We start from the raw sequence: 16,587 nt of genomic DNA, 5'->3' as shown, positions 1-16,587 counted from the left end.
CCGCTTCACACATGATGTCCTACCCTCGTGATGTACATCTGATGAATTGCACAATCGTGCCTATCGTGAAGACCCTTGGAGAGCGAACATGAGCTTCGTCGTCCTTGCCTGTGAAACGTGTGCCATGCAGCGGTGGGATGAGGGAAAAGCTTTGGTCAAAGAGGAAGACGGGAACAGCACTGCGACGCATGTTGAGACACATAGAGAAAGAAGAGACCTTGTTGTTACGACTAAAAGTGTATACGCCATAAAGTGATTTGAGACCCAGTACTCCATGATTCGTCCGAACATCAGCCCACAAATCGACAACGATGCAGCAGCGCTAGGTGCGCTGCAGTGGATCGAGACAGTAATACATGGATGGAGAAAGTCAGTGATGAAAGATGCCCATAGCCCTTTGATCCCGTAACACATTGACATCCAGACCGCAGACCCAGAATGACAGACATCCAGTACAGCAAAATCCTGCGACCACGGTTTCGCAAAAGTGAACCAGACAACGCGAAACCAGGCTCAGATCCGTAGTGCAAAACAGCAGGGTCGCAGGACAAAATCAACGCAAACATCGGAAGTAGAAGGAAAGATCATGGCAGAGCAAGACGAAGGAATTGCAAACGCCCATATCGCACACAAGGGATGATGGATCATCCTGAACAGAATAGGCAGCTCAAAGGCTTGGTGGCCTGTAATCGTACATGTACGAGTCGTATCGTATCGTCGTGAGTCATATCGAGCAGAGAGGTCGGAGAGTTCGTAGAAGTCGTTATCTGGAGTAGGGCTTGTTCATCAGCGCGATTTCGCGCGCAACTGTTGCCCACTCCAGGTCGCGGCGAAGAGGCTCATTGCGTCGTTGACGCTGGTACTCTTCCCACTTAAGAAGTTCGTAAGTGAATCGAAGGTGTGGTTGAATTATAACATTAAGTCGTCGTGCCCGAACAAAGCAGCTGGAACTAAGTTAGTCTGGGTCAAATGGAAGACAGCTCATTACTTACTAGGCACGAGGGAAGGATAGGCCCATCTCGTTCATTACTTCAGCAATACAAATTGTTGCAGAACGCGACACGCCGACACGGCAATGCACTAAAGTAGCGCCTCCCTCTTTCTTGCCTGCTTCTACAAAACGTCAGTTATGCGAGTCTCAGCATGGAGCGAAGCCACTCACCAATGAATTTCAGGCAACGCTCAAACTCGCCCCAGAGAGGATCTACGCCATTGTCCTGAACTCGGTCGACCATCAGGAAGTTCTCGGCAGGCCAGTCGAGCTTCTTCTTGACGTCTTCGGGCCAAGAAAGCGGTTCTCCAACACTCAGGATGCGGTTAATGCCCATAGCGCGGAGGAGCTCCGGGTTGTTAGCGTGTCCAAGGTTGCCGAGGTACATGTAAGGCAAGATCCGACTGGGCAGACTGCCGTCGAGCTTCGAAAGCCAGCGTGGTTCGGAAAGATTCAGAACACTCTGGTTGAAGCGAGGAGAGTCTTGAAGGATTCGAGGTTGAATCGCTGTTAGAAGAGCAACATCTGAAGGGTATGCGAAGAAGTTGCGGCCTTTGTCGCGATGCATTTGAATCCAAGCATCGTGAACAGGTAGACCTTCTGCATACATGAAGTAAGCCAAGGCCAGAAGTGTCGTCTCGGTATAGCCATCTGTGCAGTGTATCAAAAACTTGCGTGGCGCAGCAATGTCGTCCATCTCTATAGCTTCGTCTTCTTCTTCCCGTCTTCGCTTCGACCGCCGGACCTCTTGTGGGTTCGCCAGCTCGTACATCCATTTGCACATTTCCATCAGGCCGTCAACTTCGCCATGCGCCCATGTAGGAGGCATGATGCTTCCGGATGAGGGAAATTCCATGTGCAGAGTAGACTTGCGGTGAACTCGTTCCAGACCCATGCGGAGAGCTCGGAGCGAGCGCGATTCGGGTACATGCGCAAGATCGGTCGCTTCAATCAGCATATCGTAGCCTTCTTCGCCCACGCAATCCGGATGCAGTGCCTGGTCAGGCGTTGGTCCCAGGAAAACGTTGTTGCTGATCTCAGTTGCTTTAGACATCGCACTCATCTCGTATCGTTCCCAATAGACTGTATGTTCATGTCAGCGGTGAGTCATCTCCTGTCGCATACCAACTTACAGAAATCGGCAATCTCTCCTGTCATATCGCCCGTAGAATTGATAGCAACCAGCTTTGGGTACTTCTCCTGCATGGATGCAAAGGGATCTGAGCTTATTAGTTTTGTACACTTTACAGCAGTCACTGATCGTACCTGAGAGCATGAAGGTGTTGAACAGGCAATGCGGAAATCCGTTCCTTGCTTCATACTGCCTCTGCGCCCTGGAAATCTTCTGAGCAAGCGCAATCGTGTCTTGCGGTTTGGTTTTGTGGTCGCCATACACTATGATGTCAGACACCATAGCCAGTTTGCAGGCCTGGATCTGGAAGTTGCGCACGGAAAAGCCATCCTTGGGGTCACATTCAATGAACCTGGGCGTGTCAGAAGACACCGATTCCAGTAGCTCATCCGGTGCAATTGCGCCCTTGAGCTTGGAAGCTGACAGGTTCCCGCCGGTCTTCACGACAGTAATGCTGCGAATGCATCTAGGAACTTTCCGACCGCTTCTGCGACGAGATGAGAAGAAAGCAAGCTGTATCTGATTCTCGGAGTGAAGACCATGCATCCACGGAAAGACTTGGTCAGGGTTCGGAAGCGGCTGCGTTGCAATGTGCTCTAGGGCCTCCGCCATGCGATCCGCGGTGATAGTGTACACGGGCGGGTCATCGGAGTAGAGTGAACAGTATGCATCTGGCGGGTATGTGATTGACGAGGTTTCAATAAGACTGTCCTGGCGCGGGGGCGATGCTGGGGGAGTTGCAGGGAGCCCACCAGGAGAGCACTCCGGGATGTGCTTGTTGGGAATGGCAGTAGGCGTACCACGAGAAGAGGTGTTGAGCGACAGGTGCGGTGGAGGTGTTGAAGAACGACCGGGCATAGAAGGATATCTGGCGACAGCAGCAGCCATGTTGACAAGTCCAAGGCTTGGGGATTAGAATGTGGTCGAAGGCGCGCAACGTGTGAAGGGCCTGTGGTGGGCGAGGAATCAATTGGGCAGGCTCCTTGCAATAGCAATAGGCTGGCTAATGGTGATGGTCCCTTCCCAATCAAAGAGATGCAGCGGAGGGGTCAGAGGACCACCAATGTACAGCAGGAGCGTGCGTATCACGACAGAGTGGAGTGACAGGAGTGATCTGTCGCGCAATGATCAGTACACGGGACCGAAGGGCGTCTTATGCCTCGAGCTGTGGGACCTACCGAGATGAAAGTTTGGGGAGACGGCGCACGTTAGTTGTTGAGTTGATCAACAGCCGGGGTCAAAGAGGTAAGCACGAGGGCCGTCGAGAAGTTGCGACCCTTTGCAGGAAGGTACGACCTACAGCGCGACGGTGAACATGATGTGAGGACAGGTGAAGTGAAGAATTGCGGGGAATGGATTGAACTGAATTAAGTCGAGAAGAAAGAAGAAAACACGGAAGGGCGAGGGGCGTCGATGGAGGTTGTAGCCACGACGAGGGATATGGGCGTCTCTAGTGGTTCCCCGCTATCTGACTTTCCCAGCATTCGACAAGGCGCCGTTTTAATTCACCCAACCCAGCTTCGTGGTGCGCGCCACCATGCAATGCCTGCTCCGACAGCTCTGCAATCGTTGGCCCGTGTAGACGACACCGCACACGGGGCATGCACAGAAGCTGTTCCTGCTCCATGACAGCCGCTGGGATTCGGCAGCATCACGGCGCAGTTGTCCAAGGGCGATAAGGATGCCAGTGGGTGGGTCTGGCAGACTGGGCAAGGATGCGTGCGGAGATATGAGGGCACGCAGTGTGCATGCTAAACTAGCCACTATAGAGCTCACGTCCCGCTAACAAGGACGTCGCCGGCAGCGTGGAATCGGGCTGACAGTTAGTGTGCCATTCGCATGCGGATCCAGCATCATGCCCCACTGGCGTGCAGCTCAGCAATTGCCACCCAACACGCGAGCGTGAAGTCTGGAGCTTCATCGAGCGATTGCCGATCAACCCCGCGTCTTTTGGCACTCTGGAGCCGCCGACGAGACTAGAGTCTGGAGCCTCTTCGTGGCTGTCAAACGACCAGCTGCAGACTGCACGCTTTGGACGTACTAGCTAAACACGATTCACGAGGCCACACTGTTTAGTCGACCTCACAACCCCGCATTACGTTGTCGCTTCTTATCGCTTTGCAAGGGAGGCAGACCAGGACCAGGTGTCTGTGTTCGTTTACTAGATCCGAGCCTACTATGTCTGCCCAAGTAGTTGAGTCGTAAGCCCCGATGCATGCTGACGCACGATGAAAAAACGTTCTGGAGCGCATCCTGTCACAAAGCTCTAGACATCGGTTGTCATAACATGTGAAGCGGACTCGTATAAGACCTTTTGGGTTGGGTTGCTAACCTGCAGCCGGTCTACATGGTGCCCAGGTGGTGACTGCTCGCGTGCCTTCCGATACTCCTCTTGCTATACATACACGACCGTCGTATCCCGTTCAATCATGACGCCCAACTCCTCGCATAAGCTCAGTATCCAAATCCTCGTACGTTACAGATATAATGGAAAGGTATCACTCCGGCAGGGTCCATCCCGCAATCCGCGTTCCGCAAGCCAAGACCTATCCTCATACATCAAGCTCGGCTTTTGAGTTCAGTATATCATCGACGATGGAGCGCTGGACAGCTATCCTGTCCTTATCGCCCGCGTCCTGCTCCCTCAACAAGACTGCGAGTACTTCGATCGGCGGGTCGAGATCGAGCCGTTGCGCTCGCTTCCAGCGCTTCAACCGAGCGATTCCGGTGCATGGCTACATAGCGCAAATCGTATTAGTGATGCAACAAGACGTGGGGGAGCTCTGAAGGCAGGGTGCTGGGTAGTAAACTTACGCCATAGTGCGCGCTCATGTCGAACTCCCTGAGGATCTTCTCGTGCAAGCTTAGAGCCCCCTGGTGCGCCCTTGATGCGCGCCTTTGCTTCTCCTTCGCGGCCCAGTACTTCTTGATCGCTGCATCTGATATGCGCCGTGCCTGGTCCTCCTCTGGTGTACTCTCAACCTCCTGTGCCTTGACCTCCTGTTCTGTTTGCTCGATGATCGCAGCTTCTGTCGTTGTCGGCTCAGTATCTGAGATATCGATTGTCTCCGGCTTGACTTCTTTCAGCTTCGCTTCGAGGAGGTTCTTCTTTGCGCCTTGTGCTTTTACGCCGGACTTTGTGACCCTATTTGTCGTTCCGTGGAATGCGAGAGTCGACTGTTGCGATTTGGCCGCTGGGCCCGATGCTTTGCGTTTGGGTGCCATATTGATGTATTTGCGATCGATATCTGGTGATTCTTAGGTATTTGACGTCGTGATGGTTGCGTGCTATGATGGGGTGGTTGGGTAGAGTGACCTCATTGGTTTTGCTTGGCGTCGATCGGGGCGCCTTCCCTGGTTGCTGCAGTGATACGCGAGATCGCGCAGACATGTGACCTCGCATCAATCTCCACCCCCACATCGTGCCGAAACCGCGGGATACTTTGCATGTGTTTTTAGGACTATTCTACCTTGTTCTGGTAAGTTCAGAATCCCCAGACTTGTTAAAATCGCGAATCTTGTTAAAACGAACGCGTATACCTGAGTAGACGTGAGAGTCCGCGACGAGGACGCTTGACTCATACATAGAGCATGCCATGTTTCTTAGGTGTTCACTCTTACTGACTATGACCTTAGTGCTGGAATTGTGCTTCACAACCTACCGTCAACAATGACTTCCACAACACCCCCAGATGTCGCCGCCCACGCGGAGGCTCTAATCCCCAAATTCCATCTGACCCGCCTCTTGAATTCCGACCAAGCTGGCCGTCGCATCTCCCTTCTGGGCACCATAGACTCCAAACCCGCTCTCCTACTCGCTGAGCGCGCTGCCTTCGATACGAACCCTGAAATTCTGAACAGCTTCTCCACCTCGCTCCGTAACATCAAGAACCTCGGTGCCAATGACATCTACGCGTGGTTCCTCGCAAACTCCAACCCCAGCGACGAGAACCCACCTCCGGACTTCAAATTGAACCTAATCTATCCTTGTACAGAGAAGCACGTCAAGAAGTACGAGCAACAGCGCTTAAGGGTCGTCACCGAGACGCCAGAGATTTACGAAAAGTACGTGAGGCCGTACATGCAGGCTCAGCGCGAAAAGGGCGCGTTGAACTGGGTGTTCAACATCATTGAGGGCCGGACTGAACAAGAGGATGTCATCTACCGTGAGTCGGGCGAGGAGGGCTTCTTGCTTTTGCCTGATCTGAACTGGGACCGCAAGACAATGGGCAGTCTGCACTTGCTCGGTATAGTCGAGCGAAGAGACATCTGGAGTGTAAGGGATTTGAAAAAGAATATGGCGGAGTGGGTGAAGCATATGCGGGAGAAGATGCTCGAGGCAACCGTTAAGCTGTACCCTGAGCTTGAGAGGGATGAGTTGAAACTTTATGTGCACTGTAAGTCTATGCCGAGAAGAGAGTTGCGAAGACTTGCTGACGAGCGCATAGATCAACCAACATACTATCACTTCCACATCCATATCGTCCACGTCTCGCTGGAAGCTGGCAGTACGCAAGCCACCGGAAAGGCTTTGGGTCTAGAAAACATTATCTCGCAACTCGAAACCATGGCTTCTACTTCGTCCTCCTCACCTCCAGGTATGCAAGATGTTAGCTTGACGTATCATCTTGGTGAGAGGAGTGATCTATGGGAGAAGGTGTATCTGCCACTCAAGGAGGGACGAGAAGTCAAGGTGGATGACTTTTGAGCAAAGCCGTACTCTCCTCGGAGTGATATAGACTAGTGAATACATCATGCTAGAGACCATGCAGCCTTGTACCTTAGAATTCATCGCCAGACATTTCAGCGAATTGCCGGGACTCCCTCCTCTCGTTATCCTCCTAGAACGACTCGGCAAGTGTAATCAGACTGAAACGCAGCTCTCCTCCGCCGGCCTCAGCCTCGCGCTTGAGGAAGCTACGTACGCCCAGGTCAAGAGCCTTTTCGCTCAGGACATCCTCGTCTGGACCCAGCGCACCGCGGTCAAGAGGGCCTTTCCGCCGACCGTCAAGCTCCCACAGATGGTTCTTGTCCGACTTGATAAAGCAAACGTAGTGTAGATCGACGTCGGAATCGGCCTCAGGCGCAGCAGTATCACCACCGGATGCAGCGCTTTGGTGTGCGCTCTCGAGAGCTTCAGATTCGTAGAGGAGATCGGCTCGTTCGACAGGCTTGAGGGGTATCGCGTCGTTGACCAGCTTGGCCAGATTCGAGTCGGGTCCTAAGGCTTTTGTCAGCATGTCTGATGGCTGTCTCGGAACACGGCGGCTACTGACTGATGTGTGCACGGGCGGAACCGTTGGAGACACCGTGGAGTAATCCGATTAGACCACAAGCATTTCCAATAGTCTGCTTATACCAGATGACCTCCTCCTCTGGGCCATGTCCCTGGTATTCCGGCTTGTCCTTGTCTTCCTGCATGCGAAATGTCTCGTATGTCTTGCTGACAGGGAAGACGAGGAGGAGGGCATGAGCAGGTCGAGGTACGAAAGCAAGTAGCTCGGGCTCGTCTATGCTAAAGACATCGTGGAATGCAAGCTTCTCCGACAGACCGAGCTTGTGGACGAGAGCGGACATGACATCGGGATTGTTTTCTGTCGCGCATCAGCTGGTATGTATGCAGTGTATGTGGAGATGTCGTACCCAGAGGAATGAACCTCTTCCTGCCCTTGGGCACATCTGGTGACGATTCGGACGCCATGGTGATGCTGTGTAGAAATGGTGTTGCGGGGAAGGAGAGCTCGACATGTTATACCTAGGTAGACGTGGGGCGCAGGCAGCAAACGACTCGTCATCCAAACTCTCTTTGCCTTCCACAGACATATCATAGGCTACAGCATCGTCTGCTTAGACCATTGGGGGGTTTGGCTCTTTCTTTCGCATGCTGAGGCCTCGAAGGACTGCGGGCGGCATGAACGAGAAACGATCAAGCACCATCTACGCGTGGAGAGTAGTTCATAATACGAGACATCTCAACCCTCGGCATAACAGTATCATCTTGAGGTGCACTCGACGCGATGCATGCGATGGACACGCGACTTGAGAAACGCGATGGCCTGTGCGGCGACATGGCGGAAGCTTCTGAGCCCCGCGCGGTGACGAAGGACCTGAATTTGACTCACGTGAATCATGCATCTTCGCCGTTGTCCACCCGCTACGCCCTTTCCTCGCATATTACACATCGGACGACGCCAATTACCACGGACTAGATATTGCCAGGCCGGAGCATCTTTCATACCGCCTACACATCCCCACAGATCCATAGCCACTGCGCCCAGTAGCTTTACGGCGGATTTCTTTACCCCACTACAGCCACTTGCCCTCAACTTTTTCCAGCGAACCTTCGCACCACTGCCCACCATGACCACAATCGACGAGACCCTGGTCACCTTCCTCAAGACACACGCGCCCAACAATGCCGCCGACGAGACGGACGCTGTCAAGGCCTCGCAGGCCCTCTACCCCGAAGTCACCTACACCGACGCCGAGAAGACGGAACTCAGTCAATGGCTGATCACTGCCTCCCACATCGCCTCCTCCTCTGAGGATGCCGCCAAAGCCTCCGAGCGCCTGTCGTCACTCAACACACACCTCTCGAGCCGAACCACCGTCCTCGGCGCAAAGCCCTCCGTCGCAGACATCGCCCTCTACCAGAAGCTCGCACCAGTAGTCTCGAAATGGAGTGCTGAGGAGAGGACTGGAGAGCAGGGATACCACCACATCGTCCGCCATGTCGACTTCGTCCAGAACTCGCCTGTCTTCGGCCTGAAGCTGGACGACAAGGTCAACATTGACCAGGACAACGTCATCTTCAAGATCAAGCCAGTAGACGCAAAGGCCGAGAAGGAGCGCAAGAAGAAGGAGAAGGAGGCTGCGGCTGCCAGTGCCGCCGCGTCTGGTGCCACAGCTACTACTCTAACCGGTGAACAAGGACAAGCCGCACAAGGGGGCCAGGGAGGCAAGAGCAAGGCGGACAAGGCAAAGGGCAAGGTCGAGGCTGCTGGCTCCGCTGTAGCATCTGCAGTCGTCGGCAATGCAGCGGGTGGCTCAGCTGGCGGTGTTCCAGAAGGTGCGCCAACCGAGAAGAAGAAGAAGGAAAAGAAGGAGAAGCAGCCCAAGCCCCAGAAAGCGTAAGTCATGTTTCTATCCTGCGTCTACGCACCATCTAACAACACGCAGCGCGCCAGTTGAGAAGCCCCTCTCTCCCGCCCTCATCGACCTCCGCGTAGGCCACATCCTCAAGGCCGAGACCCACCCCAACGCCGACTCGCTCTACGTATCCACAATCGCATGCGGTGACGCTCCCGGCACAGACAACACCTCAGAGTACGAAGGTCAGGTCGTGCGCACCGTATGCTCGGGTCTCAACGGCCTGATTCCCCTCTCGGAGATGCAGAACCGCAAGATTGTCGCAGTGTGCAACCTGAAGCCCGTCACTATGCGCGGTGTCAAGAGCTGTGCGATGGTACTCGCTGCGTCACCACGCGTTACCGAGGGTGAGGACAGCCACAAGGGACCAGTCGAGCTGGTAGATCCCCCCAAGGAGAGCAAGGCTGGCGACCGCGTCTACTTCGAGGGCTGGGAAGGCGAGCCTGAGCCGGTGCTCAACCCCAAGAAGAAGGTCTGGGAGATGATCCAGCCAGGCTTCACTACAACAGATGGCCTAGAGGTCGGCTTCGATGTTGGCGTCGTACCACAATTGAGCGGCGAGGGCGCGGATAAGAAGACGGGTGTAGCTAAGCTGAGAACCAAGGACGGTCTGTGTAGCATTCCCACTCTCAAGGGAGGTGTCGTGCGATAGATGGGCCTGATGGTATACGACAGTCTAGAAAGAATTGTTGGTGCTCCATATACTAAAGCCTTGGTGGATACATTGAGTATACACAGTAGACAGCCTGCCACAAAAGTGAGCCTGTCACACTCCAATACAATAACAACGTAACCCCAGAGCCTACTCAGTCCACCCAGCCTACCCTCAATGAACCAACACATACAGAGAAATCACTCAAAAGGTCACCGCATCCATGAAACTTCATAATCGTCAAGTTAAATTTCAATTCCTGATGCTCTGTAACTATCCTGGGTATACAAACACAATCGTAAAAACCCGAAGGTATCCTGCAGAAAACAATATAAAACGCCGTCATGCTACATTACGACATCATCCCAGCTATTACGAGAGCCTAATCCATTAGGCTCACAGGGTACTCGTAGTCCTTCTCTGCATCCGTCCCGTGTAGCCTGACCTGGTACAGGCACGTGTGACTGGCACCCCAATTGCTAGTCACGCGTACCATGGCTTTCGAAACGGGTTCGGACGGCTCGCCAGCGAGATCGAACGTCTGGAGGTGGTTGGATGCGTGGATGTTGTATTTGAAGGATCCGAGGCACTTCCAGGCGGGACCGTCGAAGCTGGGTGGCGGCGGGTCGCGGCAGGTTACCTGGCGGTGGGAGTAGTAGGGGTTGATGGGCGCGTCTGTCTGGACCCAGAGCTCGATGTCGCGGGGCGCGTTGGAGATGTTGCGCGCGGGCATCATGCTCATGGGGACGTGCTCGATGGTGACCTGCTTGGGGATGACGGGACGTGGGAGTTTGACAGTGAGTTGGGCCTGGCCGCTTGAAACGGGCGCTTGACCAGCAGAGCACCAGCAGTCGCCTGGCTCTTCCCACTTTGTCAGCGCAGCCATGGGTGGGTTGCGATGAGGGACGAAGGCCCAGCGGCGTATGAGCCCATGGAGTCGACCAGCTCGGTGGTTGTATGTGACGGAAGACATGTCAGGATCGACAACGGCGCCTAGGCCAGGAGAGAAGTAGTTGGGTTTGGTGAGGTGGAGCTCGTAGTTTGCGACGAGGTTGGCTTGGGCTAGAGAGTTGAGTCGGATTTGGTCCATCATGGTCTTTCGGGCCTCTGCCTGTACCATCGTCTTGAACTGAGCGCTCTGGGCTCGGATAGCTTCGTCGATCTTCTTGTCGACTTGAGCGGTCAAGTTTTCGTAACGGCGCTCCATGAAGGTGACGAACTCATCACGAGAGACGGCCTGTGGCCAGCTCTCAGTGTGGCTGCGTTCTTGCTGGGCCGTGGTGTCGAAGAGCTCGCCGAGCTTGGTCTTGGTCTGTTCAATATAGCGCGCCCACTCTTTGTCGCCCATGCTTGAACGTGTCTTGCCAGTCAGTGCCATCCAGAAGTCATCCGTGATTTCAGAAGTGCCATCCTCATTACGGCGAACGATCATGACTTCAGGAAGCTCCTGCTTGAGCTCCTCAATTGTCGTGCGCATATCTGCACGAACATCCTCCAAGCGCTGCGTGTGTCGCTTGTCGATGTTGGACATGCGGCCCCATAAGAGATTATCGTCGCCGTTGTTCTTATACGCTTGAGCCAGTTCAGCCTCTGTGAGTTTGTGCTCGGTGGGAGGAAGGATGAACTCGGTAATCTTCTCATATGTGTGACTGACTCGTGCGCCCACAGCCTTCACCAATCCAGGCGTACGCACGGCTGATTCGGGGAATGGCGTGGCCACCATGGCGGAGGAGATAAGGTAGCTCAACAGCAGTAACCCGGCCAATCCACCAAACGCCCAAATCATAAGCTTTTTCCATTCCCATACCGGCTCGTCAACCTCGTCTGGTTCAACATCGCCAAGCCATGCGTTGAGCTCGACCCTGTCCTTTTGGTGCGGGCGGCGTCGCTCTGACTGTCGCTGTGACTGCGATGGTGGGCCTTGTTGCTGGAGTCTAGTCTGCTCCTCGGCGATTAGATCTCTTACAGATCCTTCATTCTCAGCTGACGGAGCGCGAACAGTAGGCCGCTGCACGTTTGCCCTGATATGGGACTGTCCTTGGATGGGTGCCTTGATAGCATTTTCGGCAGGAGTAGGAATCTGAGGTTGGACTGAGACCCTGTTACGAATAGAACTTTGAGATAAAACGGGGGTGGGTCCTTGGGTCCTTGCTCCATTCACAGTACGACTGGCGGGCCTGCGACTCGGTACTGCTGGCCTGACGAACGGATCTTGTGCGCCTGAAGTAGCAGCCTCGTGGGTGATGCCGTTCGATTTTGTGTTGTTGGTAGATGTTGTAAGGTCAGGTTTGCGGTTCGATGCTGCAGGCTTTGGGAAAGGCGAGCCCATGAACGGATCCTGAGACACTAGCATACCAGCCTCGTGGGCAAGACCAAACGACTTGGTGGTATTGCCGACAGACGCCGCAAGATCATCATCGCTGTGGTCGAAGTCATCACTGTCGATGAAGGAGTAACCAGGAGTGACCTTTGACTTCGATGCGGGGTTGCGCACATCGTCAGGTGAGAACTTGTCACTGTTTCGGTTTTGCCTGATGAAGCGCGATTGGCGCTCACTTCCAAGTTCCTCGACACCTTCTTCCTCGTGGTTTTGCTGTTCGCTTTGACGGTCCTCCTCTTCCTCATCGTCGGCGTACTTCTCCATCTGGTTCTCCATGGCCTGGGCGAATCCTGTGGCAGGGGCGGCCGGGAGCTTATCTGGGGCACCAGTACGACCGCTCGCGCCATAGGCATTTGATCTGCGACTGGCGACCTTGGTTAAAGTTGTTGTAGTACGTTTCGCTGCGGCGGAAGCTGTGGCATTGGTGACAACTGAATCTGCAACAACAGAGTTTGCCTTTTGACTGAGGCGATCTGAGCGACGGTTACGTCCTCCAGGCGTGCGCGCCTCCCCATTGGCACGTTGTGACATGGCGGCGATGAGCTCGTCAAGATCGCGGTTGAAATCTGGAAGTGATGTGTCGCCAGCAAAATCGAAACCAAGCACAGGAGAAGTGGGCTGGATTGCTTGCTGAGGTTGTGTGAGTAGTTGGTCGTTGGAAGATTGGGTTGCTGGGGCGGTCATGTAGAAGAAAGAAAAGACGCCAGAGGACTGGAGTCGTCCAACAATAGCTGTGAACAAAGAAAAAAGACAGATTCGCGACAATGACAAGACAATAGAAAACAGATTGGGTTGCCCAACTGCTGCCAAGCTGCAGCCAGCTGGCGAAAATTTGCGCGGTGAAGACGAGGTGAAGGTGAATCAGGACGACACGTGCATACAGCCTCGCAATGCATGGGAGAGACCTGGGCACATCGCAAAGACATGGGTAGGAAAATCGCGCCAACTTACACCTCGGCCAGAGACCCAACTTCTGCGCGTCCTATTTGCGCGATTGCGGTCGCGTTGCGTTCCAACTCTTGCTCTTTAACACTTTCGGTGACGGTATTGTTGATGGCGGGTTCCTGCAGTGGGTCCGTAAACACGTGGACAAGCCTTCACGCGTCGAAGCCGGCAGATGCGCTGTGGGACTAAACTCGATGGAGAAACGTCTGGCGCTCGTTCATGTGTAGATTGCGACTCGCGATCATGTTCCCAGGATGCGACGCGATGTTGTTTAGTGTGTATTGATGGGTGACAATGAGGTTGATGAAAGTTCGAGGTCGCGCTTTGAGGTGCAAGGGTTCAGCCTGTCCGCAAGCCGCCGCAACCGGTAGGTTAAGCGAGGCTGCACTCCATCCGGCGGTGTGTGACATGGCATTCTTTGACGCGAAAAACTAACTCTTACGAGACACAAGCAGACAGGAGCAAGAATAACAAGCTGGGAGAGATGGAGCACCCCTCAGAGACGACTGGGAGCTAGTGTCTCCGCTACCACAAGACATGGATGATGCATGAAATTTCCGGGCCCAGCTGGAAGCGGAGCACAAGACCCTGAGAGCCACAACGCTTATTCCGCCTGCTCGCATGTACCTGCGTCACCCAAGTCTAGTCCAGAGGATACGTCGTACGGTCATTTTGTTACTGGCGCATGTGGCCACAAGACGGGGAGTGGCTGGTCAAGTCCACGCAGCAACTCATGGACTGTGGGTGGTTGCTATCATGATCTACAGGGCTGACAGGCAATCCTCACCCGCAATCGGCCCACACTATCACAGCCCTTGCTCTTACAACTCTACCAAATTCGATATGATTATATCGCACATGACAGACACTGTGTCTATCGTCCTCGCAACACATGTTCCCAGCATTTTGGCAGAGCAGAACACGAGATGATGAAGCGATAGCTGAGTGCAACCTGGGGACGTCTCCAATTCGTAAAAACCGTCTGCTGCGCATACATGTGTCTAATTGAAATCAACATGCTAAACATTGGAAGATCGTAAAAGTCTATGGGAAACACATGTCTGGCGATGGCTACGAGAAAGCCAGACCATCCTTGCCGAATGAGGAAATCTATCCGCACGCGGCTCTTCTCTCTCGACTAGTGGCACAGCCCATGAACCCAGCATCTCGTGCTGCCGCGTTTTTATATATCTGCAACCTCGCAATCAAACGCAGACCTCGAATCGCATAAGAGCGACATACCCCTCAGACACATTCTCTACTTCCCATACCTCAAGTTCTCACAATGGTTGTAGGATCCGTTCTCGTCACCGGGTAAGCTACCCCTCCACCCCTCCAAGCAGCTTCAAGACAGCATCGTAGGCAATTGGTACTGACAATGGCCCAGTGGCACCGGCTACATTGGCTCTTTCACAGCCCTTGCCCTCCTCGAAGCCGACTACAAGGTCGTCATCGTCGACAACCTCTACAACTCCTCCCCAGAAGTCGTCAACCGCATTGAGCTCATTTGCGGCAAGCGACCTGCCTTCTACCAATGCGATGTCACAGATGAGGCTGCGCTCGACAAGGTGTTCGAGGAGAACCCAGACATCGACAATGTCATCCACTTTGCTGCGCTGAAGGTGCGTCCATTTGTCGACTACTGTCTCACAACCCCAAGCTAACACCTCCCAGGCCGTTGGAGAGTCTGGCGAGATTCCTCTGACATACTACCGCGTCAACGTCGGCGGCTCCATTGCGCTCCTCTCCTCCATGGTAAAGCACAATGTCACAAACATCGTGTTCTCTTCCTCCGCGACCGTCTATGGCGACGCGACGCGCGTCCCCAACATGATCCCGATCCCCGAACACTGCCCCATCGGCCCGACCAACGTATACGGCCGCACAAAGTCCACCATCGAGGGTGCCATCACAGATACCATTGAGGCCGAGCGCAACAATGCGAAGAAGGCTGGCAAGGACGAGAAGGAGATCAAGAAGTGGAACGCTGCGCTACTGAGGTACTTCAACCCCGCCGGCGCGCATCCAAGTGGTATCATGGGCGAGAACCCTCTGGGTGTACCATACAACCTACTTCCCTTGTTGGCGCAAGTTGCGATCGGCAAGCGCGACAAATTGCTCGTCTTCGGTGACGACTACAAGAGCAAGGATGGCACAGCAATCCGCGACTACATCCACGTCCTCGATCTAGCGCGAGGCCATCTCCAGGCGCTCAACTACCTGCGCGAACAACAACCCGGTGTCAAGGCGTGGAACCTGGGTACTGGCAAGGGCTCAACCGTTTTCGAGATGATCAAGGCCTTCAGCACCGTTGTCGGACGCGACCTGCCATACGAGGTTGCCCCACGGAGACAGGGTGACGTGCTCGACCTGACAGCGAACCCAACACTCGCGAACAAGGAGCTAGACTGGAAGACTGAGTTCACACTGGAGGATGCTTGCGCAGACCTGTGGAAGTGGACAGAGAACAACCCAGAAGGTTACGAGCAGCAACCACCAAAGGAGTTCGTCGACGCGCTGAAGAACAAGAAGGCCTGAGCTTGAGGAGTGAGGGTGGAAGGGCATGTGCTTTCTAGGAAGTGACACCTGCATTAGCATCTTAGAGATGAATGCTGAAGCGTTATATTTTACATAGATATGCTGGACATAATAGTTGAACCAGATAGGGTAGAAAACGCAAACTTCGATTACTTGAACATTACGATATGAGCTCAGACTACCCCCAAATCCTCATCATTATCAAATTTTGGAAAGCCGTAATGTTCAAAACGTATTGACACCAACAGCATGATAAAAGAGAAGCAGCTAAGCCGTGACTCGTACCTAGCGTTATCTCCAAACACGAATGCAGTATAAAATCTCGTGTTCGCTGCACACTGCCTCCTCTCTCACCTTCCGTCTTGAATTCCTCGATTTTCAGAAAACAAATAGCAAACAAGATATGTGAGAAGACAGCTTTTGGCCAGAAAATTTCGAGTTCACGTTGCCATGTGTGGAAGCGCTGTATTGCAAAAACTCTTTGCAAGAAAATCATCATCCCAATAGCCTATGTGTGCGATGTTCAAAAACTCCTGGCTCAATCATGATGCCGAATCCCGCCTTTGCCTAGTTAGCCTTAGCATATATGGAGGAGTACATATAAAACATACCTCTTGTTGTGCTCTATCTCACTTCTCTATCACTTGCAATATCAAAACGTCAAAAAGACCAAAAGATGCAATTGAAGCTGTGATGTGGTAGAAGAGCGACGGACTTCCCAAAACAGCTTGTTTTGGTTTCATGCGTTTGACCCTCATCAACTCTAGAGACGGCGCCAAAAGCCAGTTCATTCTGATCCA

The 16,587-nt window shown here is 53.6% G+C and overlaps 7 protein-coding genes across 7 annotated transcripts; 3 read left to right on the top strand and 4 right to left on the bottom strand.

Moving 5' to 3' along the window:
• Positions 1-763: 763 nt before the first annotated feature.
• On the bottom strand, positions 764-3,011 carry J4E79_001430 (uncharacterized protein; the record flags this gene model as incomplete). Its single annotated transcript, XM_049350340.1, has 5 exons — positions 764-944; positions 993-1,113; positions 1,163-2,074; positions 2,125-2,211; positions 2,258-3,011. The coding sequence occupies 5 exons, from the start codon at positions 3,009-3,011 to the stop codon at positions 764-766; spliced, it is 2,055 nt and encodes a 684-aa protein (XP_049215499.1).
• A 1,664-nt stretch (positions 3,012-4,675) lies between these two features.
• Positions 4,676-5,348, bottom strand: J4E79_001429 (uncharacterized protein; the record flags this gene model as incomplete). Its single annotated transcript, XM_049350339.1, has 2 exons — positions 4,676-4,858; positions 4,938-5,348. The coding sequence occupies 2 exons, from the start codon at positions 5,346-5,348 to the stop codon at positions 4,676-4,678; spliced, it is 594 nt and encodes a 197-aa protein (XP_049215498.1).
• A 445-nt stretch (positions 5,349-5,793) lies between these two features.
• Positions 5,794-6,831, top strand: J4E79_001428 (uncharacterized protein; the record flags this gene model as incomplete). The annotated part of the gene is made up of 2 exons (XM_049350338.1): positions 5,794-6,520; positions 6,572-6,831. The coding sequence occupies 2 exons, from the start codon at positions 5,794-5,796 to the stop codon at positions 6,829-6,831; spliced, it is 987 nt and encodes a 328-aa protein (XP_049215497.1).
• Positions 6,832-6,964: 133 nt separating this feature from the next.
• J4E79_001427 (uncharacterized protein) lies at positions 6,965-7,824 on the bottom strand (the record flags this gene model as incomplete). Its single annotated transcript, XM_049350337.1, has 3 exons — positions 6,965-7,344; positions 7,400-7,717; positions 7,767-7,824. The coding sequence occupies 3 exons, from the start codon at positions 7,822-7,824 to the stop codon at positions 6,965-6,967; spliced, it is 756 nt and encodes a 251-aa protein (XP_049215496.1).
• A 659-nt stretch (positions 7,825-8,483) lies between these two features.
• Positions 8,484-9,924, top strand: J4E79_001426 (uncharacterized protein; the record flags this gene model as incomplete). Its single annotated transcript, XM_049350336.1, has 2 exons — positions 8,484-9,253; positions 9,303-9,924. The coding sequence occupies 2 exons, from the start codon at positions 8,484-8,486 to the stop codon at positions 9,922-9,924; spliced, it is 1,392 nt and encodes a 463-aa protein (XP_049215495.1).
• A 382-nt stretch (positions 9,925-10,306) lies between these two features.
• Positions 10,307-12,988, bottom strand: J4E79_001425 (uncharacterized protein; the record flags this gene model as incomplete). Its single annotated transcript, XM_049350335.1, has 1 exon — positions 10,307-12,988. The coding sequence occupies one exon, from the start codon at positions 12,986-12,988 to the stop codon at positions 10,307-10,309; it is 2,682 nt and encodes an 893-aa protein (XP_049215494.1).
• Positions 12,989-14,534: 1,546 nt separating this feature from the next.
• On the top strand, positions 14,535-15,787 carry J4E79_001424 (uncharacterized protein; the record flags this gene model as incomplete). Its single annotated transcript, XM_049350334.1, has 3 exons — positions 14,535-14,563; positions 14,637-14,871; positions 14,924-15,787. The coding sequence occupies 3 exons, from the start codon at positions 14,535-14,537 to the stop codon at positions 15,785-15,787; spliced, it is 1,128 nt and encodes a 375-aa protein (XP_049215493.1).
• Between the last annotated feature and the right edge of the window lie 800 nt (positions 15,788-16,587).

This window comes from Alternaria viburni (genome assembly GCF_023758015.1).
Source record: "Alternaria viburni strain BMP 2772 chromosome Unknown scaffold_2, whole genome shotgun sequence".
In the NCBI taxonomy this organism is placed as follows: Eukaryota; Fungi; Ascomycota; class Dothideomycetes; order Pleosporales; family Pleosporaceae; genus Alternaria; species Alternaria viburni.
Note: the sequence above shows the minus strand (reverse complement) of the source record. Positions and strands in the feature narration are given on the sequence as shown.